General features: G+C 44.0%; 1 protein-coding gene across 1 annotated transcript in view; it reads right to left on the reverse strand.

Annotated features, from left to right (window-relative positions):
• The window catches only part of PRCC (proline rich mitotic checkpoint control factor), a 52,185-nt gene that overhangs the window by 3,719 nt on the left and 21,104 nt on the right, over positions 1 to 27,362 (reverse strand). Inside the window, exons 3-6 of the mRNA XM_066261787.1 lie at positions 24,251 to 24,817; positions 19,013 to 19,108; positions 16,311 to 16,454; positions 11,496 to 11,561 (exon numbers count right to left, since the gene is read on the reverse strand). Coding sequence (XP_066117884.1) covers positions 11,496 to 11,561; positions 16,311 to 16,454; positions 19,013 to 19,108; positions 24,251 to 24,817 — 873 coding nt within the window. The remainder of the gene's footprint in view (positions 1 to 11,495; positions 11,562 to 16,310; positions 16,455 to 19,012; positions 19,109 to 24,250; positions 24,818 to 27,362) is intronic.

Raw genomic sequence — 27,362 nt, forward strand, 5'->3', positions numbered from 1 at the left:
TTTTAAGAGAGAGGAGAGAGGAGAGAGAGAAGGAGAAAAACAGAGGTGGGGGGAAGTAGCAGTCGTTTCTTGTGCCTTGACAGGCCGGGGACCTCAGCATTATAGGTCAATACTCTATCCTTTGTGCCATAACAGGTCAGGCTGCAGTCTTTCTTAAAAACTCTCTTCAGCCCTGGCTGGTTGGCTCAGCGTGCCAAAGTCCTGGGTTCGATTGCCGGTCAAGGCACACAGGAGAGGCAACCATTTGCTTCTCCCCACTCCCTACCTTGTTCTCTCTCTCTCTTCCCCTCCTGCAGCCATGGCTCGGATGGTTTGAGCAAAGTTGGTTCTGTGCGCTGAGTATAGTTACATGGCTTTGCCTCAGGTGCTGAAATGGCTTGGTTGCCAAGCAACAGAAAAAAGGCTCAGACAGACAGAGCACTACCTGGTAGGGGGCTTGCCAGGTGGATCTCAGTCGAGGTACATGTGGGAATCTGTCTCTGCCTCCCTGTCTCTCACTTAATTATAATAATAAAAATAAATAAATAAATAAAAACTCTCTTCAATTCCCCAGTCAGGGCATATACAGGAGCAGCTCAATGGTCCTGTCTCTCTCAAACAAAGAAACAAATAAAACTTTTCAAAGGTCATCCTGGCCAGATAGGTTGGTTACAGCATCACCCCAATATGCAAAGGTTGTAGGTTTGATCCCTGGTCAGGGCACATAAAGGAAAAGATTGATGTTTTTGTCTTTCTCCCTCCCTCTCTTTCAAATCAATAAATACATTGAAAAAAACCAAAAAAAACTCTGACAAGTCTGTGGCCACGGTAGGGGCAGCTGGCCTCTGTGTGCCTGAGCCTTTTGCTGAGTGGCAGTAGGCTCAGCACTGGTGTCAAATCTGAATGTGCATTAACCTGCCGAACACCACTCATTCCATCCTGGGTGACACCTTGAGACTCTGCCTCACCCAACTCAGGTACCACTTGAAGCTCTTTCGGTGGCTGGGCCTTATGAGCAGCTGGCAGGTGGTGGCAGGCCACACGGGGCCATATGTCTTCCTCTGAGTAGCCCCAGACCCATTACTGGTGGCAGCCAGCCTTGGTTCACAGAACAGCTTCTCCCACAAACCTCCAGCCCCCCATAGGCAACTACCAACCACAGATCTCTTTGTAGCTCCTACCAGGTAGCCCCAGGCAGCAGCTGACCATGACCTGCACCTCCCAAGAGGGCCCAAACTCCCCCACACTAGCTGTATTCCAGAACAGAGCACCACCTCATTAGCTCCACAAGCAGCACACTAAAACAGTAATTTCGGCAAGTATCAGAAGCCCACTGGGGTGAATCCACTCCATGGGGTAAGCCTCTGCATAGCAAATTACAAGCTCCGTCATGGCCAATCTCATAGCCAGTCAGCCTGAGGGTCAACCCCACCCACTGATGTGCCAACATCGATGAAGGCTCAACTGCATCAAGAAGGGCATCTAAACCCACACAAAGGACACTCCTGGAACATCCAGTTCAGGTGATCTGGAAGACTGTGTCACTAGACCCCACAGGTCACTGACTACCTAAGACCACCTAGCCAAGCCTGGGAGATGTAGCAAATCTACACAGGAGCAAACACAGAAAAGTGTCTCAAAATTTTTAAAAAGGAGAAAACTCTAGGAAAAAACCCAAAAACTAAATGAAATGGAAACAAATAATCTACCATATACAGAGTTCAAAACACTGGTTATAAGGATGCTTAAGGAACATAGGGAGAACTTCAACAAAAAGACAGTAAGCATAAAAAAGGGCATAGAAACCATGAAAAAAGAACCAAATGAAGACTATTATAACTGAAATGAAGAATACACTAGAGGGAATCAACAACAAATGAGATAAAGTAGAGAACTGAATTTAGAAGGCAAGGTAGCAGAAAATACCCAATCAGAACAGAAAAAAAAAAAACAGAACAGTTTAAGGGACCTCTGGACAATATCAAGCATAACAACACACACATTAGTCCTGGCTAGGTAGCTCAGTTGGTTAGAGCACTGTCCCAATATGTCAAGGCTGCAGATTCAATCCCCAGTCAGGGCACATATAGGAATCAACCAACAAGTGCATAAATGGGTAAACAACAAATCAATGTTTGTCTTTGTCTCTTTCCCTACCTTCTTCTAAAATCAATAAATATAAGAAATAAATAAATAAATATAAAGAAAATAAAGTAATAAAGTTAATAAATTTTAAAAACTTAAAAACATCATAGGAATATAAGAAGAGAAAGAGCAAGAGGCTGAAAATCTATTTGAAGAAATAATGACTGCAAACATTAATATCCTAGCAAAGGAAATAGGCATATAAGTCTAGGAAGTTCAGAAAGTCCCAAACAAGATGAACCCAAAAAGGCCCACACCAAGCAAGACATATAATTAAAATGCCAAAGGTCAAAACAAAACATCTTTACTTTTATTTATTGATTTTAGAGAGAAAGGAAGGGGGAGAAGAGGGAGGGAGGGAGGAAGGGAGGGAGAGACGGAAGGATGAAGGGAGAGAGAGGGTGGGAGAGTGAGAAAAAATCAATTTGCTGTTCCATATATTTATGCATTCATGGGTTGATTCTTATATGTGCCCTGACTGGGGATTGAATCCAAAATCTTGGCATATCGGGATGATGCTCTAACCAACTGAGCTACCTAGCCAGGGTCAAAAAGAAAATCTTTTATGTATTTATTTATTTATTTATTGCATTTTTCTGAAGCTGGAAACAGGGAGAGACAGTCAGACTGACTCCCGCATGCGCCCGACCAGGATCCACCCGGCACGCCCACCAGGGGGCGATGCTCTGCCCATCCTGGGCGTCGCCATGTTGCGACCAGAGCCACTCTAGTGCCTGGGGCAGAGGCCACAGAGCCATCCCCAGCGCCCGGGCCATCCTTGCTCCAATGGAGCCTTGGCTGCAGGAGGGGAAGAGAGAGACAGAGAGGAAGGCGCGGCAGAGGGGTGGAGAAGCAAATGGGCGCTTCTCCTGTGTGCCCTGGCCGGGAATCGAACCCGGGTCCTCCGCGCGCTAGGCCGACGCTCTACCTCTGAGCCAACCGGCCAGGGCCTCTTTTATTTTTTTAATGTTCTCTGTTGCCTTATTATTTTTTATTGTTTTATTGATGTTTTTTTAATCAAATTCAGAGAGAGGAAGGGGGAGAGAGGAAGACAGAAACATCGTTCTTTATGTGCCCCAACCAAGCATACTCTCAGGACTATGCTCCAACCAACCAAGCCATCCGGCCAATGCAACAGAAAAAAAATTTATTTATTTTTAATAGAGAGATAGAGGAAGAGGGAGAGAGACAGACAGAAACATAGATCTCTTCTTACATGTGCCCAGACTAGGGATCGAACCAGCAATCTATGTGCTTCTAGATAACACTCTAACCAAATGAGCTATCTGGCCAGGGCCCAAAAAGAAAATCTTAAAAGTAGCAAGAGAAAGGCAGTTAGTTAGTTACCTACAAGGGAGCTCCCATAAGACTGTCAGCTGATTTCTCAACAGAAACATTTCAGGCTAGAAGGGACTGGCACAAAATATTCAAAGTGATGAAAAGCAAGATCCTACAACCAGGACTATTTTACCCAGCAAGGCTACTATTTAAAATTGAAGGACAGATAAAGACCTTCCTAGACAAGAAAAAACTAAAGGAATTCATCACCACCAAACCAGAATTAAAATGTTAAAAGACCTTTAAGAAGGGGGGGAAATAGGAATCATAAAGTGGCAATAAGCACAAACTTATCAATAATCACTTTAAATGTAAATGGATTAAATGTTTCAATCAAAAGGCAAAGGGAGCCTGACCAGGCAGTGGTGCAGTGGATAGAGCATCAAACTGGGATGTGGAGGATCTAGGTTTAAAACCCGAGGTTGCCAGTTTGAGCATGGGCTCATCTGGTTTGAGCAAGGCTCACCAGCTTGAGCCCAAGGTCACTGGCTTGAGCAAGGGGTCACTCAGTCTGCTATAGCCCCCTAGTCAAGGCACATATGAGAAAGCAATCAATGAACAACTAAGGTACCACAACGAAGAACTGATGTTTCTCATCTCTCTCCCTTCCTGCCTGTCTGTCCCTATCTGTCTCTGTCACCCCCCCCCCAAAAAAAAGGGCAAAGGGAGCCTGGACCTGTGGTGGTGCAGTGGATAGAGCATCAACCTTGGATGCTGAGGACCCAGGTTTGAAACCCTGAGGTCATTAGCTTGAGTGTGGGTTCAACCAGCTTGCAAGCAGGCTCACCCACTTGAGCACAGGGTTGCTGGCTTGAACGTGGAATCAGACAGGATCCCATGATCACTGGCTTAAGCCCAAAGGTTGCTGGCTTGAGCAAGGGGTCACTGGGTTGGCTGGAGGCCTCCCACCCCGGTCAAGGCACATATAAGAAGCAATTAAGGAACCACTAAAGTTCTACAATTACAAGTTGATACTTCTCATCTTTCTCCCTTCCTGTCTCTCTCTCTCTCACTAAAAAAATAGAGACTCACTTCAGATCTATAGACACAGACTACAAGTAAAGGGATGGAAAAAGATATTTCATGCAAATGGAAACAAACAAAAAAGCTGGGGTAGCAATACTTATCAAGACAAAAAGAAGCCCTGGCTGGATAGCTTGACTGGTTAGCACAGGGGTCAGGAACCTTTTTGGCTAAAAGAGCCATACACGCCACATATTTTAAAATGTAATTCCCTGAGAGCCATACAACAACCCGTGTACGTTAAGCATTATCCAATAAAAATTTGGGCCCTGGCCGGTTGGCTCAGTGGTAGAGCGTCGGCCTGGCGTGCAGAAGTTCTGGGTTCGATTCCCGGCCAGGGCACACAGGAGAAGCGCCCATCTGCTTCTCCACCCCTCCCCCTTTCCTTCCTCTCTGTCTCTCTCTTCCCCTCCTGCAGCCGAGGCTCCATTGGAGCAAAGTTGGCCCGGTGCTGGGGATGGCTCCTTGGCCTCTGCCCCAGGCACTAGAGTGGCTCTGGTCGCAACAGAGCAACGCCCCGGAGGGGCAGAGCGTCGCCCCTCTGGTGGGCCTGCCGGGTGGATCCCGGTAGGGAGCATGCGGGAGTCTGTCTGACTGTCTCTCCCCGTTTCCAGTTTCAGAAAAAAAATAATAATAAATAAAATAAAAATTTGGTGTTGCCCTGGCCGGTTGGCTCAGCGACAGAGTGTCAGCCTGGCGTGCAGGAGTCCCGGGTTCGATTCCAGGCCAGGGCACTTCTCCACCCCTCCCCCTCTCCTTCCTCTCCTGTAGCCAAGGCTCCAATGGAGCAAAGATGGCCCCGGGCACTGGGGATGGCTCTGTGGCCTCTGCCTCAGGCGCCAGAATGGCTCTGGATGCAACAGAGCGACGGCCCAGAGGGGCAGAACATCGCCCCCTGGTGGGCATGCCGGGTGGATCCCGGTCGGGCACATGCGGGAGTCTGTCTGACTGCCTCCTCGTTTCCAGCTTTGGAAAAATAAATAAATAAATAAATAAATAAAATAAAAAAAATAAAAATTTGGTGTTGTCCCGGAGGACAGCTGTGATTGGCTCCAGCCACCCGCGACCATGAACATGACCGGTAGGAAATAAATGGATTGTAATACATGAGAATGTTTTATATTTTTCTTTTTTTTTGTTTTATTTTTAAAATAAAAATGGCAGTATGTCATCATTTCTTTTTATTTTATTTATTTATTTATTTTTAGATTTTATTTATTCATTTTGGAGAGAGAAGAGAGAGAGAGAAAGGGGGAGGAGCAGGAAGCATCAACTCCCATATGTGCCTTGACCAGGCAAGCCCAGGGTTTCGAACCGGCGACCTCAGCATTTCCAGGTCGACATTTTATCCACTGCGCCACCACAGGTCAGGCTGTTTTATATTTTTAACATTATTATTTTTATTAAAGATTTGTCTGCGAGCCAGATGCAGCCATCAAAAGAGCCACATCTGGCTTGCAAGCCATAGATTCTCGACCCCTGGGTTAGAGCATCATTGAGAATCACAGAGGTTGCCAGTTTAATCCCTGGTCAGGGCACATATAGGAACAACTTGATATTCCTGTCTCTCTCTCTTTCTCTTCCTATCTCACAGAAATCAATACATTAAAAAAAAAAAAGACAAAAAGGACACTTAAGGCCCTGGCCAGTTGGCCCAGTAGATAAAGAGTGTCGGCCTAGCATATGGATGTCCTGGATTCGATTCCTGGTCAGGACACACAAGAGAAGCGACCATATGTTTCTCTCCACCTCCCACTCCTCTTCTCTCCTTTCCCCTCCCACAGCCAGTGGCTCAATTGGTTTGAGCATCAGCCCCAGGTGCTGAGGATGGCTCTGTTGACTCAAGCCACAGGGAGGGGGGGGGACCTGCTGGAGGGATTCCGGTCAGGGTCCATGTGGGAATCTGTCTATCTCCCCTCCTCTCACTTAAAAAAAAAGGAAAAAGAGAAATTAAAATTTAAAAAGGGCACTTCATAATGATAAAGGGATTAATCCAACCAGAAGATATGACCCTAGTAAACATTCACACACCCAACATAGGAATACCAAAATATATAAAGCAAATACTGACAGACATAAAGGGAGAGACTAATGATTATACAGTGATAGTAGTGAATCTTAACATCCCATTGACATCACAGGATGGATCTTCCTGTGATGATCCACAACAAAGAAAATCAACAAAGAAACAACTGCCTTATATGATATATTAGACAAGATGGATTAGTCGATATTTTTGTAGCATTTCACCCCAAAGCAGCAGAATACACATTCTTTTCAAGTGTACATGGAACATTTTCCAGGATAAACCATGTTAGGCCACGAAACAAATCTCAATATATTTAAGAAGACTGAAATCATATTGAGCATCTTCTCTGACCACAATGGTATAAAACTAGAAATAATTACAAGAAAAAAACTAAAAAACACCAAATACATGGAGGCTAAATAACATGCTATTAAACAATGAATGGGTTAAAAATGAGATCAAGGAAGAAATTAAAAATTACCTGAAAACAAATGATAATTAAAACACAATGAACCAAAATCTATGGGACACATACAGCAAAAGCAGTCCTGAGAGGGAAATTCGTAACAATATAAGCCTACCTCAAGAAAGAAAAAAAATCTCAAACAATATAACTTTATACCTAAATGAAATAAAAATTAAACAACAAAGCCCAAAGTGAGTAGAATGAAGGAAGTAATAAAGATCAGAGCAGAAATAAACAAAAGAGAATCTAAAAAAATACAAGCCTGACCTGCAGTGGCATTGACCTGGAAAACTGAGGTCTCTGGTTCAAAACCCTGAGCTTCCCCAGTCAAGACACATATGAGGAACTACTACTACGATGAGTTGATGCTTCCTGCTCCTCCCTCTTTTCTCTCTTTCCCCCTCTGAATCAATAAATAAAATCTTAAAAGATCAATGAAACCAAGCGCTGATTTTTTGAAAAGATAAAATTAATAAGCCTTTAACCAGACACATCAAGAAAAAATGAGAGAGGACCACAATAAATAAAATCAGAAATGAAAGAGAAGTGACCAGTGACACCACAGAAATAGAAAGGATTATAAGAAAATACTACAAACTGTTACATGTCAACAAACTGGACAATCTGGAAGAAATGGATAAATTCCTAGAAGCATAGAATCTTACAAGACTGTTTCAAGAAGAAACAGAAAATCTGAACAGACTGATTACTACTAATGAAACTGAATCAGTAATCCCAAAATTCCCAATAAACAACATCCTGAACCAGATGGCTTCATAGGTAAAGTTTACCAAACATTCAAAGAATTAACACTTATTCTTCTCAAGCTATTCCAAAACACTGAGAGGGGGAAAGGTTCCCAAATTAATTTTATGAAGCCAGCCATACCGATTCCAAAACTAGACAAGGAAATTACCAAAAAAAAAAGAAAATTATAGGTCAATATCACTGACGAACACAGATGCAAAAGTCCTCAACAAAATACTAGCAAACTAAATTCAACAATACATTAAAAAGATCATACATCATAATCAAGTGGGATTTATTCCTGGGATTCAGGGTTGGCACAATACCTGCAAATAAATTAACATGATAAATCACAGAAACAAAATGAAGGATAAAAATCATATACAGTAGTCATATCAATAGATGCAAAAATAGCATTTGACAAAGTCCTGCATCTATTTATGATACAAAAATCTCAGCAGCGCCCTGGCCAGATAGCTCAGTTGGTTAAGAGCATCATATTGGAACAAAGAGGTTGCCAGTTCAATCCCTGGTCAGGGCACATACAGGAACAGATCAATGTTCCTGTCTCTCTTTCTCTCCTTTCCTGACTCTCTCACTAATATTAATAAAAGAAAAGAAAAAACCTCTCAGCAAAGTAGAAATCGAGGGAACCTACCTCAACATAATAAAGGTCATATATGACAAACCCAAAGCTAACTTTCAACTTAATAGGGAAAAGCTAAAGTATATATTTTCCTTAAGATCAGGAAAAAGACAAGACTCCCACCACTTCTTTTCAACATAGTATCAGAAATCCTAGCCATAGCAATCAGACAAAAAATAAATAAATAAAAAGTAAATAAATAAATAAATGACAACCCAATTGCAAAGGAAGAAGTAAAGTTGTCATTATTTGCAGATGACATGACACTATATAAACAGAATCCTATAAAGTCCATCAAAAAATTGTTAGAACTGGTAAATGAATTCAGTAAAGTAACAGTATACAAAAATAATACTAAAAAATCAATTGCATTTAAAAAAATCAATTGCATTTTTATATACCAATTAAAAATTATCAGAGAAATTAAGAAACCAATACCATTTACAACTGCATACAAAAAAAACCCCTAGGCACAATTTTTTTTAATTTTCAGTGAGAGGAAGGAAAGAAGAGAGACAGAAACATCAAGCTGTTCCTGTATGTGCCCTGACTAGGGAACAAACTGGCAACACCTACGCTTAAGGATGATGCTCTAACCAACTGAGCTATCTAGCCAAGGCCCTAGGAACAAATTTAACCAAGGAGGTGAAAGACTTGTACACAGAAAATTAAAGACAGAAACAACTGAAGATATAAATAAATGAAAGTATATACCGTGCTCATGAGGAGAATTAACATTAAAATGTCCACACTACCCAAAGCAATCTATAGATTTAATGCAACCCCTATCAAAACACCAATGGCATTTTTCACAGAACTAGAACAAATAATTCCAAAAATTTATATGGAACCACAGAAGACTCTGAAAAGGGACAGCAATCTTAAGAAGAATAAAGTTGGAAGTATCATACTACCTGATTTCTAATATACAACAAGGCTACACTAATCAAAACAGCATGGTACTAGCATAATAACAGATACACAGATCAATGGCACAGAATAGAGAGCCCAGAAATAATCCACACCTATGTGGTCAATTAATCTATGACAAAGGAGGCAAGAATATACAATGGGATAAGGACAGTCTATTCAATAAATGGTATTAGGAAAACTGGACAGATAGACGCAAAAAAAAAAAAAAAAAAAAAAAAGAACCTAGACATCGTCTTACACCATAAACCAGAATAAACTCAAAATGAATTAAAAAGTTAAATGTGAGACCTAAAACCCTGGCTGGTTGGCTCAGTGGTAGAGCGTTGGCCTGGCGTGCAGGAGTCCCGGGTTCAATTCCCGGCCAGGGCACACAGGAGAAGCACCCATCTGCTTCTCCATACCTCCCCCTCTCCTTCCTCTCTGTCTCTCTCTTCCCCTCCCGCAGCCAAGGCGCCATTGGAGCAAAGCTGGCCTGGGTGCTGAGGATGGCTCTGTGGCCTCTGCCTCAGGTGCTAGAATGGCTCTGGTTGCAACAGAGCATCGCCTCCTGGTGGGCATGCCGGGTGGATCCCGGTCGGGCGCATGTGGGAGTCTGTCTGACTGCCTCCCCGTTTCCAGCTTCGGAAAAATACACACACACACACACACACAAAAGTGAGACCTAAAACCATAAGACTAGATGAAAACATAGTAAACTCTCTGACATCGCTCTTAGTCATATTTTTCCTGATATAGCTCCTTGGGCAAGGAAGCAAAAGAAAAAACAGACAAACTGGGACTACAACAAACTAAAAAGGTTTGTACAGCAAAGGAAATTATCAACAAAGTGCCAAAACAACATGCCAATGGGGAGAAGATTATTTATTCACCAATAATACATTCAATAAGGGATTAATGTCCAAAACTTATAAAAAATTCATACAACATAACACCGAAAAAAACAAACATTCCTACTATAAAAGTGGGCAGAGGACCTAAATAGACATTTTCCCAAAGAGGACATACAGATGGCCAATAGACATATGAAAAGATGCTCAGTGTCACTAATTATCAGAGAAATGCAAATTAAAACCCCAATGAGATATCACCTCACACCTGCCAGAATGTCTATCATTAATAAATCAATAAACAGAAAGTGTTGGCAAGAATGTGGAGAAAAGGGAATCCTGTGCACAGCAGGTGGATGGCAAATTAGTGCAGTCACTGTGGAAAACAGTATGGAGTTTCCTCAAAAAGTTGAAAAAAGAACTACCAAATGACCTATAGGCCCACACTTCTGGGTATATATCTGAAGAAATCCAAAACACTAATTTCAAAAGACATTTGCATCCCTATGTTTACTGCAGCATTATTTACAATAGCCAAGTTATGGAAGCAATCCTAGTGCCCATCAGTAGATAAGTAGATAAAGAAGATGTGGCATATATATACGATAGAATATTACTCGGCCATAAAAAGTGAAATCTTACCATATGCAACAAAACACTGATCGACCTAGAGGGTATTATGCTAAGTGAAATACAGCAGACAGAGAAAGAGAAATACCGTACGATTTCACTTATATGTGGAATCTAAAGAACAAAATAAACAAGCAAAACAGAAGCAGGCTTATAGATACAAGGAACTGAGGGTTGCCAGACGGGAGGGGGCTTTAGGGGGCTGTGTGAAGAAGGTTAAGGGATAAGATGGACAAATTGGCAGTTCCAAAATAATCACAGGGATGTAAAGTACAGCATAAGCAATATAGTTAATAATACTGTAATAGCTATGTATGGTACCAGGTGGGAACTAGGATTATTGGGGGAATCACTTCATAAATTATATAAATGTCTAACCACTATGCTGTACACCTGAAATTAATATAAATATTGAATGTCAACTATAACTGACAAAATGACAAAAATCATTTTTAAAACACTGTGATAAACTATTTCATTCCCTCTACATTTATGTTTTAGATATGTGAATTTTCACTTACAGAGTTTATTTTAAGCACCTATACATGACTTACGGGAAGTGAGACAGAGTAGTTTAATTCTGAAAAACACCCCTCCCCCTAGTGGCCACACAGAGAATGGGAGAGGAACCTTGCCATGAACTAGTGCCTGGCACTTGGGCTTCTAGGCCAAATCTCAGCCTTCAGTTTACAGAAATCCTACCAGGCAGACCAGGACACACAGCGCTCTCACCTGATGAATCAGATACGTGATCTGGTGTTTCCGCCGCTGCTGGCCCGTTGGCTGCTCACCTTTCTTCTGCAAGGGAAGAAAAAACAATCAACCCACAGGAAGAAAAACAGAAATGTATCAGGTGACCAGATAGTGCAATGTTGGGGATTCAGAAACCAACAACACTGCCCAAATCCTAGGGGAGAAAAGTGAGCCTGGAACTGTTTTTATGCCTATATATTTACAAAAGTTATTTTTATTAAAGCCTTTATGAAAAAAAGCCCAAGCTCAGAATACTTGCCTGAAAGAGCCTGTTAACATCCCCATTACACTGGAAATACTTTTAAGGTCAGGACTCTGTCTTCTACTTATTTCTAAGTAACCCCACCTCACCCCCAGCACCAAGCTCTGCCCACAATGAACACTGGATACCAGCTGTGTTGCCTATGGTCAGTGTGAAACAGCTTAGTGCCAGAGCACAGGCAACCTCTTTTCATCTCACAACCCCTTGAGCCCTGTTCATCTCTGTGCCCTCCTCCCCAGTCATTCTAGATGTCTAGCTTACCCCCTACGTACTGCTTACTAAACTCTCCCCATCAATCACATGTGGCTGAATTCCTGCCGCCCCCATTCTAGTAAGTGCCAACAGCTTCCCTGGAAGTGGAATTTTCACCATCACTCCACCTCTCTCCAATCTTCCAACCTCCACCCGTAACTGCACCGAAACTCTAACCAAACTTTGATGAAAATTATCTACTGTCAAAATCTATATTGTTTTGGGCTTTCATTCTTCAGTTTTTCTATCTTCTGCCTGTGTTGTCTCAGACTAGAAGCTTCCCAATCAGCCCCACCTAATTCCCAAAACTCCTCTCTGGAGTCTCCTCAGCACTTATGTAATATCAATTTGCACTGTAATCATTTACAGTCAAGTGTCCTTAAATCTTTTTCCCAACTACACTGTAAACTCCACTAGGACAGGAACTGCATCTTTTTCTTCTTTTTAAGTATCTAGCTCAGGCCCTGAATGGATAGCTCATTTGGTTAGAGTGTCATCCTAAAGCACAGAGGTTGCTGGCTCGAACCCCCATCAAGGCACATACAGGAACAGAGTGATGTTCCTGTCTCTCTCCTTTCCTCTCTAAAATTAACAAAATAAGCATTTTTTAAAAATTTAAAAAAAATTTTTATTTATTCATTTTAGAGAGGAGAGACAGAGAGAGAGAAGGAGGAGAGGAGCTGGAAGCATCAACTCCCATATGTGCCTTGACCAGGCAAGCCCAGGGTTTCAAACCGGCGACCTCAGCATTGCCAGGTCAATGGTTTATCCACTGCGCCACCACAGGTCAGGCAAGCATTAAAAAAAATCTAGCTCAGGGCCTGACCTATGGTGGTGTGGTGGATAAAATGTCAACCTGGAATGCTAAGGTCACTGGTTCGAAACCCTGCATTTGCCAAGTCAAGGCACAGACAAGAGGCAACTACTATGAGTTGATGTTCCCATTCCTCCCTGCCCTAGAATCAATAAATAAAATCTTAAAAAAAAAAAAGTAATTAAAAAAAAACCTAGCTCAATACAATGAGATGGTAGAACACTTGGACTAAGGAAAAGAGCAAATTCCAATCCCTTGCTATTTAATATCATTTAGGCCCGGGCTGGTTGGCTCAGTTGATAGAATATCAGCCTAGCATGCGGTAGTCACAGGTTTGATCCACAGTCAGGGAACACAGAAGCGACCACCTGCTTCTCTTCCTGTCCTTCTCCCCTTTCTCTCCCTCTGCCCCTCTCACAGCCAGTGGCTTGATTGGTTTGAGCATCGCCCTGGACACCGAGGATAGCTCGGCTGGTCTGGCCACTAAGGACAGCGCAGCTGACTCAAGCATGGGCCCCAGACAGGGGTTGCCAGGTGGATACCAGTCAGGGTGCATGTGGGATCTGTCTATCTCCCTTCCTCTCACTTAAAAAAAGTGTCATTTAATGTGACAGTTAAAGATGAAGAACACAAACCAGCAACCTCACCACTCCAGGTCAACACTTTATCCACTGCGCCACCACAGACCAGACAGCCCTTCATTTCTTTCTCTTCTTCCAACCCCAATTTTATTTTTAACTTTTGCCCTGACTCCTTTCTTCTTTCCACATTTCTTTCTTTTTTAAATGGTTTTCTTAAATTTATTTATTTTTTTAGACATAACACGTGGCAGGTGTTAAAACTGGTATAATAGCTCAATAGAATAAGTATTCCAGATTTTGGGGAGGGATGAAAAGAGAGATATTCAGAACCCTTGACCAGAACCGCCCCCAACTTGATCATAATAGATTAACGATGTGCTTTGTGGATGTGGTTAGTCAATGACACCAGCCTGACAGGTCTTTCTTTCCACACCAAGTTCCATTGAGTCATCAGGTCCTCTTGGCTGATAAAGAACCATTAGGTGAGGAGCAGCGGCCTCATCCAGGGAGCTGTTCTTTAAGTGGTTGACCAACCTATCAGGTTGTGGAGCTGCAACAGCCTTGGGTCTCTCGCAGACTTGCCACATTTCTACATATCTCTTCTCAACTTTCATTTACTTCAAATTGTACAGTGTCTTATAATAAATCTGTCCTGTTATTTCACTAAATTGTTTCAATATTATAAGGTAAGTTGAAGACTGATTTTCCCTCTTAGAGAGATGAGGCAATTTCCCAAAAGCTGCAGCAGCTAGTAAGTGTTAGAGTAAACAAAAACCTAATTTTTTCTCACTCCTGTTGAGCCCCATGCTCCTATAGGTCAAGGTCTACTTCAACCAACTAATTGAGAAAATGGGAAAATTGAAGACAGATATGTGGAAGGTTTGGACCTAAATTCATACTGTTGAAACCGGAAATATATCGGACATCATGCTGCCTGTCACCAATTCAGCCAAAAAAGTAGAGACAGGAATTGAATTTTTATGGGCGTTATCAAGAAGGCCCACAGTCTGGGGAGAGGGGGGTTACATTCCCAAATTATCTCAACCCCCCTTTTCCCAGCCAGCCTTTTTATAAGGGGAAGAAAAGGACAGGTAAGGGTTTTGAAATTTCAAGGGAGAGTTAATCAGATCATAGTCAAAGCTAATTGGATCAGAGTGGGCATTCCATCCTTGGAGCACAAAGGCTTTGCTTGCAGTTCCCTGGGGCACAAAGGGTCTTCATGGGTCTCATTAAGTCGTGTGGGACTATTCAGGCATCTCAGTTCCTGGAACAAAGCTTTTACTTACTTGTATTAACCATTATGCCCACTGACCATAATCAAAGCTCAAGCTAAAATTGAAACTTGAGTTCCCCATCACTGTGAGTCAATAATAAAAATGGATTCAAAACAAGCTGCTTCCCTGTTTAATTCTGTTCAATAGAAAACGTCTTCCTAAAGAGGTTAGGATGCTGTTCTCCAGCCTAAAAGTCCTTCCTCTAATTTTAGATTCAGCTCAAATCCTAACTCCTCTAAAAAGACTCTATATTTATTAAAATGTTTATCTTTTCTGGTCTCTCTCTGGGAGGGAAATACACTAGCTGGATACCAACCCCCAAAACATTAAAAGGAGAGAGCGAAAGAGGCTGAAACGTGTTTGTGAAGTGTTAGGCAGGATAGACAGCTATCAGGGCAGGAAAAAGGGAAGGGGAACAAGGGGGCTGTATGTCACCCACTGAATGAGGGAGTTAGCCATCCTGAGACCGGACAGAACAAGATAACCAGGTGTCCGAACAATTTAAAGAAAAACCACAAAGGGGAACCTTGAAACGCTGTCTATTAGCCCTGATAACAGGGAAACAAAGCTTTGAAGCTAACAATATATAACTCCTAAGACCCCAACAGGTGGGGTGCTCAGACTAGCTGAGTTTGCACACTTGTGCCTTGTGCTAAATAAATATACAGCTTTGCTTAATAAACTGCTTCCTTTGCTTGAATGCTAGGGGGAAAGAAAAGAAAGGACAAACAAAACATCCAGCTCCATTCTTGGCCCAGTGAGTCACTATTACTATGTGACACCTCTCAACCCACAGTTAGTAGAGCATGCTCTAAGTCATTTTTCCAGTAAAGTGATGGATCTGTGCTGATCTAACCACTGTCCTTTGCTCTATCCTATATGACTGCCAGTATTTAGTTAAAACAAATGGCTAGGGCTAGGATGGCCTTTGTGGCTACAGAACAAAGCAAATGGGGGAAGGAGAAGATGAAATAAGATGCCTGGCTTTGGCCTTGATGGTGCTGGGTTGGAATCGAGACTTCTCCACATTCTCCCCTACTGTGGCAGGCTCACCAATGTCCACATTTGCTATATTCAGCTACTAGGTGAAGAGATGTTCATCATTCTGACTAAAGACAATTAGCCCATAGAAGGTGGGAGTGTCGTATGGAAATGTGAGGAATAAAGCACATGAAAAGACCACAGGTGACTACAATAAATAATGGAGAGAAGAAGAAAGGTTGCACACTCAGAACCTAGGACCCCAGGGCTTCTGAGGCTCTACAGTGCCCACAACTCAAAGATACACTAAACTAAGGTCCCAGCTTAATGGGATGGAGAGAGGGATATGCCTGAAGGGAGAGGGCAGAGCAGCTGTATATTCCACCCAGCCAGATAAAGAGCCACAACCTATCAGCCATCTCCCAACTAGGAAACTACTCCACCACCCAGATGGAGAGCAAAGTGCTACAAAGTTCTGGAAGGCAAGCAGTATCTGTGAGGCTCAGTGCATACTACAGTACTACTGACAAGAGTTTGCAAAAGGTGTTGTGACAGTAATAGTAGGCAGCAGGACCAAATTTTGCTTTGGGGCCTCCCAAGTTTACCACACAATAGATCCTTCCCACTTACTTTGCTGAATGACTTCATGGTTTTCTCTTCTGTCAATGACTTGGTCATCCACTGCTGGGCCCCACTGAGCTGGTCATCACCTTTGATCTCCACAAAATTGATCTCCTCCCTCCCTCGGTTCCTCTTGCCCTGCAGCCGCTTAAACTGGAAACGGAGAAAAAGTGCAAGAGTAGGGATTAGGAGATGTAGCTAAAGATCCCTTATGGAATGGTTTCATGACTCTCCGATTCCACTGCATCCTCATTTCCCCTCTGTGTAATTCTTTCACCCTGTCACCTACAAAGCTGCTATGAAGCCGGATGCATGGTTACCTCAGTTCTCCTGGACTCAGGGAAAGGAAGGTCAAGAGATTTCCAAGCATAAGTGAGTACCAACAATAACTAGTATGAATTTTCACTCATATCTGCCTAAAAGGACTGCATACAGTTTTCAAATTAAGAATTTGGGAAAGCCTGACCAGGTGGTGGCACAGGGAATAGAGGATTGACCTGGGATGCTGAGGACCCAGGTTTGAAACCCTGAGGTAGCTGGCTTGAGCATGGGATCATAGATATGACCTCATGATTGGTGGCTTGAGCCAATCAAGTCACCTTGGCTAGTGAAAGGCTAGTGAAAGGTCACTAGCTTGAAGTCCAAGGTCGCTGACTTGAGCAAGGGGTCACAGGCTCAGCTGGAGGAGACCTTCCCCCCCTCCCCGTCAAAGCACATATGAGAAAGCAATCAGTGAACAACTGAAGTGACGCAACTATGAGTGACGCTTCTCGTCTCTTGCTTCCTGTCTGTGTTTCTCTCTCTTCAAAAAAAAATTCAGGATAAAAAATTTAGTCATTCTCTCCTAAAATTCAATTCTTTTTCCATGTCTGTTCCTTCTCACTGGTGTGGTGTGTGGTATCCACAATTCAGCAGACCCCACAACAGAGCAGACATCAGTGAGGGAAAGCGTGAAGCAGGACAGAGGCAGCCTCACAGAAAAAGGCCTGGTATATTTTCTAGGAGAGCACTACTCTTTCCTCTTCCTCCTCACAAAACATGAAAATCACTTCATAGTCACCCAAAGATGTGCCTGCAAGCGAGCGTGGGCACAGAGGAATCAAATTAAAACACTCAGGCCCTGGCCAGATGGCTCCATTGGTTGGAATATCACCCCAATATGTAAAGGTTGCGGTTTTAATTCCTGGTTAGGGCACAAACAGGAACAGATCAATGTTTCTGTCTCTCTCCCTTCCTTCCTATCTCTAAATCAATTAATTTTTTTTAATTTAAAAAAAAAACAAAAAACTTCTTTGAGACCTGGGTCCTCGATTGATCATTACTGGAGCCTCTAGTATCACTCTACCCACAAGAAACAGACTTTTGTCCCTGGATGAGCTCCCTGATGCCTCCTAGGAGTAGGATAAAAAGAACCTAACTATGGAACGTGTCAAGGACATACACAGGAAAAGTGGATGAACACAATATTATCATGGCAGAAGTATGCAAAGGGGTACATATGTTTCTATGAACAGGCGAATAGAAAATTATTTTTTTATAAGAACCTGCATGCAACGCGTTAACATCCTCTATTTCTCCCCTCTGCCAACAGGCTGTGATGTCCCTTCAGCTGAGACAATACTTTATATCCTGAGCATGGCCTGAGGGTCAGAGGCCATGGGGTTTTCATGTTCCTTTGCGCTGAGATTGGGGAGCTCAGCAACAGGGGATCCAATAATATGAAACACTAAGGCTGCTATTCCCTGACAAAATTCATTCTCCTCTTCTCCTGTCATGTGAATGGACCCAACATTTTGGCTAGGCATATTACCACCCAACTAAAAGTGCCACCCTACACTGCCTAGGCCCCTCTACAACTAGATAAGTCCATTTGATCAGATTCTAGTCAATGAAATAAAAGTGAAAGGGAGCTTAAGAACTTCTGTTACGTATCCTAAAAGGGGAGAGAAGATGTCTTTCCCTTCTTTTCCCACCTTGCTGCAGATGGCTAGACGGACTCAGCTGCTATCCATGACCCTAGAAACAAAGGCCATAACCTAGGGATAACAAAACAATGATCAGGAGGAGACTGGATCCCTGACAATTTTGTGAAGCTGTCCCACCAGCCCTGCCTGGCCTGCCTATTTCTAGCCTTCTTTTATGAGGAAAATAATTACCTTCTTTCTCTCTTTTTTTTTAGTGAGAGAGAGAGAGAGAGACAGAGAGAGAGAGACAGACAGGAAGAAGAGAGATGAGAAGCATCAACTCATAGTTGTGTCACTTCAGTTGCTCATTGACTGCTTCTCATATGTGCCTTGACCGGGGGGCTCCAGCTGAGCCAGTGACCTTGGGCTCAAACCAGCAACCTAAGGCTTCAAGTCAAGAACCTTTGGGCTAAGCCAGCAACTATAGGGTCATACTGACGATCCCAAGCTCAAGCCGGAGACCCTGTGCTCAAGCTGGTGAGCCTGCGCTCAAACTGGATGAGCCTGCACTCGGTGGCAACCTCAGGGTTTTGAACCTGAGACCTCAGTATCCTAGGTCGATGCTCTATCCACTGTGTCACCACCAATCAAGCTATAATTACCTTTTCTTATAAAAGCCCTATTTGGAGATTCTAAGTTACATGCTATCACACTTATTCCTAACTGAATATAGTTTAAAAAAGAGTTTCCTTTAGCTTCAGATTTGTCTGTGGGTCAAAGATGGTCACTTGTACTTTGTTAACTTACTGCTTCATCATCAATGAAGGAGGCATCTGATGCAATTTCCTGGGGGGCAACCAGGGCTGGGTCCTGTGCAGGATAGTAGCCGCCACTGTAATAATCCTGTAGCCAAGGAAAGAAGGAAAAAAAAACACCAATTGAGAGCACAAGGGGACAAGGTCTACTCAGGAACAGAGAAAACCCTCGTCAAAGAGGCAATGGTGACGTCCACACTACAGATCTCTCAAATAGACAACTTACAGGCACAAATCCTAAGGCCCTCTCCCACAACTCAAGAACAATTTCTGCAGCTTTTCTGATGTGCACAATCCAGAAAGACAGGTATTTTTTAGGGAAGAGTGACAAGAAATAAATATTTTCTCTCCTGCTCCATCGGCTGCTTCCCGAGAGTGGTTCCCATCCTTTATGTCTTCCGTGCTCCCAGCTCTGTCCCTCCTGCTTGTAAGACCTCCAATAAGCTCTGATATGAGAGACGTGAGAAGGTATGAGGGCATGTCATTCCTGTTCCTCATCCTATTTATTGCCTCTGGACATAGGGATACTGCCTATAATGAAAGGGCAGGGAGGTTTTGGATTTCGGATGCAAAATCAACCACTGTATGGGTAGTATGGGATTTATAAAGCTGAGAATAAGCCAGGTTTGTGTTATCACATTTTTGGTTCAGGAATCTGATGATTCCCCTTAGAGGTGAGCTATCCAAATGTCATTGTGGACCCTAGAAGAAGGCAAGGCCCCGCTGAGGCCAAGCCAGGCAGCCACAGGGCTGAGAAAACTGTTTCCTGCCCAAAGTTGTTCCTAATCCTTCCACCTTTGCCCAAAACTTCACAAAATGCCCCTCGAAGGACATTCGTTTTATAGTGAGTTAGATGGAAAATAAAATTTAACAATTTAAATCAAAATCATATACAAAACCCAGCTATTAGAGCATTATTTTCTAAAAATGCAGTTGACCCTTGAACAACAGGAATTTAAACTGCACGGCTCCACTTACGCAGATTTTTTCCAACATAGTAAATGTATTTTCTCTTCTCTTGCTTACTTTATTGTAAGAACACAGAAGTAGGCCCCTGGAGGGTTGGCTCAGTGGTAAATGTCAGCTTGACATGTGGAAGTTCCTGGTTTGATTCCTAGTCAGAGTACACAGAAGAAGAGACCATCTGCTTCTCCACCCCTTCCCCTCCTCCCCCCACCTCTCTCTTTCTCTCTCTCTTGCTCTTCCTCTCCTGCAGCCATGGCTCGATTGGTTTGAGAAAGTTGGCCCCAGGCACTGAGAATGGCTTCATGGCTTATTCTCAGGCACTAAAATAGTTTGGTTGCCAAGCAACGGAGACGCTGCCCCAGCTGGGCAAAGGATCTCCCAATAGCGGGCTTGCCAAAAGCTCCTGGTCAGGGTGCATGCAGGAGTCTGTCTCTCTGCCTCCACACCTTTCACTTAATTAAAAATAAATAAATACATAATATACAAAACACTACACCTGTTAATCGACTATTCATGTTATCAGTAAGACTTCCAGTCAACCATAAGCTATTTTTTTTTTCTTTTCTTTTTTTTTTTTTCTTTTTCATTTTTTCTGAAGCTGGAAACAGGGAGAGACAGTCAGACAGACTCCTGCATGCGCCCGACCGGGATCCACCCGGCACGCCCACCAGGGGCGACGCTCTGCCCACCAGGGGGCGATAATCTGCCCATCCTGGGCGTCGCCATGTTGCGACCAGAGCCACTCTAGCGCCTGAGGCAGAGGCCACAGAGCCATCCCCAGCGCCCGGGCCATCTTTGCTCCAATGGAGCCTTGGCTGCGGGAGGGGAAGAGAGAGACAGAGAGGAAAGCGCGGCGGAGGGGTGGAGAAGCAAATGGGCGCTTCTCCTATGTGCCCTGGCCGGGAATCGAACCCGGGTCCTCCGCACGCTAGGCCGACGACCATAAGCTATTAATCAGGTTTCTGGAAATAAAAAGTTATAGGAGTACTTTTGACTGTATGGTGGGTTGGGGGGCCATGTCAACCCCTTAACCCCCTCCTTGTTCAAGGGTCAGCTATATTCACAATAAGATGTTTACATTATAAGATCCCCTAGTGTATATCATTCTTTTCTTTTCTTTTTTAAATTGATTTTAGAGAGAGGAAGGAGAAAGAGAGAAAGAAAACCATCAATTTGTTCGCCTGACCAGTGGTGGTGCAGTGGACAGAGCTTTGGCCTGGGATGCTGAGGACCCAGGTTCAAAACCCCAAGGTCGTCAGCTTGAGCACAGGGTTGCTGGCTTGAGCATGGGATCACAGACATGATCCCATGGTCGCTGACTTGAGCCCAAAGGCACTGGCTCAAGCAAGGGGTCACTGGCTCTGCTGGAGGTCCCTGGTCAATGCACATATGAGAAGTAATCAATGAATAAGTCACCTGACCAGGAGGTGGTGCAGTGGATAAAGTGTCAACCAGGGACGCTGAGGACCCAGGTTAGAAACCCCAAAGTCACTGGCTTGAACGTGGCTCACCAGCTTGAGTGTGGATCATAGACATAATACCATGGTCACTGGCTTGAGTCCAAACATCGCTGGCTTCAAGCTCAAGGTCAGTGGCTTGGTCAAGAGATCAATGGCTCGACTGGAGCCCCTAACCCACAGTCAAGGCACATATAAGAAAACAATCAATGAACAACTAAGATGCCACAATTACAAGTTCATACTTCTCATTTCTCTCCCTTCCTCTCTCTCTCATTAAAATAAAAAATAAAAATAAGTAAAATAAAAAAAATTATTTTTAATTTTAAAAATTAAGAAAAAAAGAAAAACATCAATTTGTTGTTCCACTTCTTTATATCAATACATTCGTTGGCTGATTCTTGTATGTTCCCTGACAGGATCAAACCAACAATCAGGATGACAAGCAAACAAACTGGGCTACTTGGCCAGCCACTCCCTAGTGTATTTTTTTTTTTTGTATTTTTCTAAAGTGAGAAGCAGGGAGGCAGAGAGACAGACTCCTGCATATGCCCAACCAGGATCTACCAGCAATGCCTGCTAGGGGGCAAAGCCATCTGGGGCATTGCGACCAGAGCCATTCTAGTGCCTGAGGCGGAGACCATGGAGCCATCCTCAGCACCCAGGCCAACTTTATTCCAATGGAGCCTCAGTTACGGGAGGGGAAGAAAGAGATAGAAAGAAAGTAGAGGGGAAAGGGTGAAGAAGCAGATGGGCACTTCTCCTGTGTGCCCTGGCCAGGAATCGAACCCAGGACTTCCACATGCTAGGCCGACACTCTACCGCCAAGTGACACTCTACCGCTGCGCTAAATGGCGAGGGGCCCTCCTCAGTATATTTAAAGTGTCTTAATTTCCACAGACTGTCTCAATGGTGTTTATAACTAGATACAGAATTCCATTTTGTTTTTCAATTGCTAGATGTAAACCAGAGGTTTCGGACTTAAATAACATTTTTCTTTTTCCTTTCTTTTTTTTTTTTTTTTGGTAAAGAGGTTAAAACACTGTCAGCTTCTTTCTTTCTTCTAACAATGTTTAGGGAAGCTAGATTGTCCCTAATCAGCCATGGGACACAACAAGGTTTAACAGCAAATATCTAGTAAGTACAACTGTTTAAAGACTGTGATCTGAAAACAATCCCTACCCATGCCCAGACTAAAGATAAGATTAACACCAACCAGTCAGAGAATCATAGTTGTTTAAAAAGACTTAAGCCCTCCAACCACTCCAGGCTGGCAATAAAACTTTATACAGCTGCCCAACCAGAACCAGCCAGCCTGCAAGTCCCCAAATTCCCAGAATCCCTCTCCATAGAGACACTGACTGCTGGGAAAGTCTTTCTCTCCCTTTTTTGCTCTCTCTCTCTCTTTTAAGATTTTATTTATTGATTTAACAGAGAAAGAAGGGGGAGTGAACAAGAAGTAGTTGCTTCACTCTAGCTGTTCACTGGTTGCTTGTCGTATGTCCCTTGACCAGGTAAGCCCAGGGTTTCAAAGCAGCGACTTCAGCACTCCATGTAGGAGTTCTATCCACTACGCCACCACAGGCTAGGCAGGAAATTCTTTTTCTTTAAATATAGTGAGAGGCAGGAGAACAGACAGACTCCTACATGCACCCCACCTGGGATCCACCCGGCAAGTCCCCTACAGGGCGATGCTCTGCCATCTAAGTTCACTGCCCTGTTGTTTGGCAACCGAGCTATTTTTAGCTCCTCAAGCAAAGCCATGGAGCCATCTTCAGCGCCCGGGGCCAACTTGCTCGAATCTTTTGAGCCATGACTGCAGGAGAAGAAGAGAAAGAGAGAGAGAAAGAAAGGGGAGGGGTGGAGAAGCAGATGGGCACTTCTCTTGTGTGTCCTGACTGGGAATCAAACTCAGGACTTTCATACATCAGGCCGACACTCTACCGCTGAGCAAACCAGCCAGGCATCTTATACTTGCACTCTCTGAGGCCACGCAGAATAATCCAAATAGTTCTTACAAATATCATTTGAATAAAAAGTTATTATAATGATTTATTGAGCATTTACTATGTTCCAGGGACCATACTAAGCTAATGTGATTCTTGTAGGGATCCTATAAGGTTGCCATTATCATTCCCATTTAAAAGTTGAGGAATCTGAGACTTAGAGAGACAGTTAAGGATCTGTCCAGACTCACATATCTTGGGATTCAAACCCCAAACCATCCATAGGCCTCATTCTCTAACACTGCCCAAATTATGGCCCCCTAGTTTCTCCTTTCTAGGACCTCACCTGAGTCCTTTCAACTTTGCCGAGGCCTCTCACTAGTCTCCTTATTCCCCCTTTAAATTCAATTCTCCAGATTCCCTCTTTCCTCCCCAGTCCCACCTCTCCCCTTCCTTTCTGTGTTCTTAGTACTTTGCATCTCCAGAAACTATTCTTAGACTCACTGCAATTAGAAGTCTAGGCCACAGTTCACTTACTGTCATCATCCACATCTGCGGAGCTATCTCAGATCTCCAAGATTAGAGATCACTCCTCTCCCACCTTCTCCCTATCTTTCACCAGCTCCTACAGTAAGATTTTATTTTCAGAATAAATGTGTCAATTATGTGGTTCTACCTGTCAGACTTCAAGACTTAGAAAATTCTAGACCAATATGACTCAGAATAAACAGTATGTTTTGAGGCCTGATAGGTATAGGAAAACCACTACAAGAGTCATTAATTCAGCCAAGTAATGCCCAGCTGTATCACTGGCTCAAAGTCCTCCCTGACTGCTAAGCTCCAACCTTCCTTAATACCCACCTGATAATAAGCACCAGCAGCATTGGCTTCGCCATATGTGGAGAACTGACTGTAGCTGTAGTCATCCCCAGGCTTAGGCATCCAAGGAGCCCCACTTGAGCCTGCTGCCATCTTGAATTCAAGGGGGGCATTAGCTGCATCATCCTGGAAGGCCGGCTCTGGCTCTGTGCCTGGAGGCAGATCTTCAGGGACAGTGGGAATGGGGTAAGGGTATGGCTCAACTCCAGGTGGCTCAGCCTTGTCGGGGAGGGAGAAAAAGTTCTCAGGGGCTACTTCCTCATCACTGTCGTCCTCCTCCTGCGTGATCTGCTTGGTCACCTGCAGGGCAGCACTCTTGGCAGCAGCTTTGATGGCAGAGGGCGACGGAGTGGTGGTTGTCGTGCCCACAACAGGGGCAAGAGAAGAGGGCTTGGTCTTAGAAGCCTGTCTGGAGGGCTTAGTGTCAGAGGAGCCATCCGAGGGTTTCCGAGAGAAGGCATGGGGCAGGAGCAACCTGTTAGTCTCTTTCACAGTCAGATTTTTAGGTTGGGGAAGCAAGGCGGATAAACCAGTCCCCTGACCAGATCCCTGGTAAGCCGGGTTTGGAAAAGGAAGGAAGAAAGATGATAAGTGAAATGTTATGATATGTACTACCAACATCAAGAACAAGAATTATAGATATGTACTCTAGCCTAAAGTCTTACCAGCCATTTTGCCTTCTCATCTTCACTTACGTAAGGGATCCAGTCTGGGCCTAATCCTTCTCCAGGCACTTCTGCTAGCTATTTCACCCAAGATAAAATGTCATTCCTGTTTTCCATCCCAACCCAATTCCACTGTCCTGTACAATAGAGCCTCCCCTCTTAATCTTCTGCCCAAAAAGCCCAAGGCTTTCTCCAGCTGTTCACTCAACCTCTCTCCATGTCCCAAAAGTTCCTCTTAACAGGGGAACTTGCTGCTTCCTTTGGATTGCTACTCAAAGTCAGAAACAACGCTCTGTCAAAAAGAGGCACTCATATGCGTTGTCAAAAGGTGCCCTCCTTGCCCAGGGAAAGCCCTACTGATGTGTTATATTCAGCTTGCTTATGCCAGAGTCAAGCATGTAACCTATCATAGCATATTCTGCTCTCTATACGCTACAGGGCCAGCCTCGCCTAACTATGAGGCTGAGGGAAGGGACAATTTAAAAAAGGAGAATATAGCCTGACCACGCGGTGACGCAGTGGATAAATCGTTGGACTGGGATGCAGAGGACCCAGGTTCGAGACCTCGAGATTGCCAGCTTGAGCGTGGGCTCATCTGGTTTGAGCAAAAGCTCACCAGCTTGAACCCAAGGTCGCTGGCTCGAGCAAGGGGTTACTCGGTCTACTGAAAGCCCACGGTCAAGGCACATATGAGAAAGCAATCAATGAACTAAGGTGTTGCAATGCACAAAGAAAAACTAATGATTGATGCTTCTCATCTTTCCATTCCTGTCTGTCTGTCCCTGTCTGTCTCTCTGACTCTCTCTGTTTCTGTAAAAAAAAAAAAAAGGAGAATATAGCCTGACCAGGCAGTGATGCAGTGAATAGAACATCAACCTAGGGTGCTGAGGACACAGATTCAAAACCCCAAGGTTGCCGGCTTGAGTGCTGGGTCACCAGCTTGAGTGTGGGATCACAAACGTGACCCATGTTTGCTGACTTGAGCCCAAAGTCCAAGGTCACTGGCTTGAGCAAGGGGTCACTGGCTCAACTGGAGCCCCCCAGTCAAGGTACATATGAGAAAGCAATCAATGAACTAAGGTGATACAACTATGAGTTGATGCTTCTCATCTCTCTCCCTTCCTGTCTGTTTCTCTCTCTCTCTCTAAAAAAAATAAAATGAAAAAAGAGAATGGATTAAGGTCATTGGTCTTAGAACATCAATGTACTACAACCCACTCAGCCAAGAAATGTCCAGAGCACATAAATAAGATTTTTGAGTCAAACAATCAGACAGCACTGTTCATCCAGAAAATGGGCTCCTCTCCTTGCTGTCTGTATTGACAGGTTTGAGTCATTCCAGCCTGCAGACCCCAGAAGCTCAGAGTCATAGAAACCAAACTGAGATACCAGGTGGAGCATATCCTCAGAGTACCTTTGAAGTGTTCGACTTCTCAGATGACACCTAGAATAATGGCTACATCCTTCTGCAGTGCTGGGTCCCCACTCTGCCTTAACAGCACAGAGTTTCTCTATCCACTCATCTGTTCCTACCATCTGGAAGATGGCTCTTTACTACTGGGATGCCTTCTGATCTGAGCCAGTGTCCTCCTATCACTTTATATGCCAGTCCACCTCCTCCAGGAAGCCATTTTGTAACAGGAGAATGGCCTCCTTCAGCCTCAGCATGCCAATTTCCTCCACCATCACCCATTACAAATATGGACAGTATTACTCTGGCCAGTCATCTTTCTTTTTTTTTTCTTTTTTTTTTTTTTTCATTTTTCTGAAGCTGGAAACAGGGAGAGACAGTCAGACAGACTCCCGCATGCGCCCGACCGGGATCCACCCAGCACGCCCACCAGGGGCGGTGCTCTGCCCACCAGGGGGCGATGCTCTGCCCATCCTGGGCGTCGCCATATTGCGACCAGAGCCACTCTAGCGTCTGAGGCAGAGGCCACAGAGCCATGCCCAGCGCCCGGGCCATCTTTGCTCCAATGGAGCCTTGGCTGCAGGAGGGGAAGAGAGAGACAGTGAGGAAAGCGCGGCGGAGGGGTGGAGAAGCAAATGGGCGCTTCTCCTATGTGCCCTGGCCGGGAATCGAACCCGGGTCCTCCGCACGCTAGGCCAACGCTCTACCGCTGAGCCAACCGGCCAGGGCTGGCCAGTCATCTTTCTAATTTCGATGTAACTACATCCTTCTAAGACCTCTCAGCAGTGGAACTGACATCTTAACAGAGTCAAGGAAAGGGGCAGCTTCAGCATCTTGCATCTGAATCATGCGACAACATTATAAAGGCAGGACCACTTTTGATCAACATGAATTCAGAGAGCATATAAATCACCAAATGCAGAGTAGAACAGGAAGAAAATCTTGAGAGCCAGAATAAAGAAACTGGGACAGGAAAAACAGAGCAAATAGCAGAAAGAGCATCTCTCTGGCAGTGGCT

The sequence above is a fragment of the Saccopteryx bilineata genome, chromosome 2 (assembly GCF_036850765.1).
Source record: "Saccopteryx bilineata isolate mSacBil1 chromosome 2, mSacBil1_pri_phased_curated, whole genome shotgun sequence".
Classification (NCBI taxonomy): domain Eukaryota; kingdom Metazoa; phylum Chordata; class Mammalia; order Chiroptera; family Emballonuridae; genus Saccopteryx; species Saccopteryx bilineata.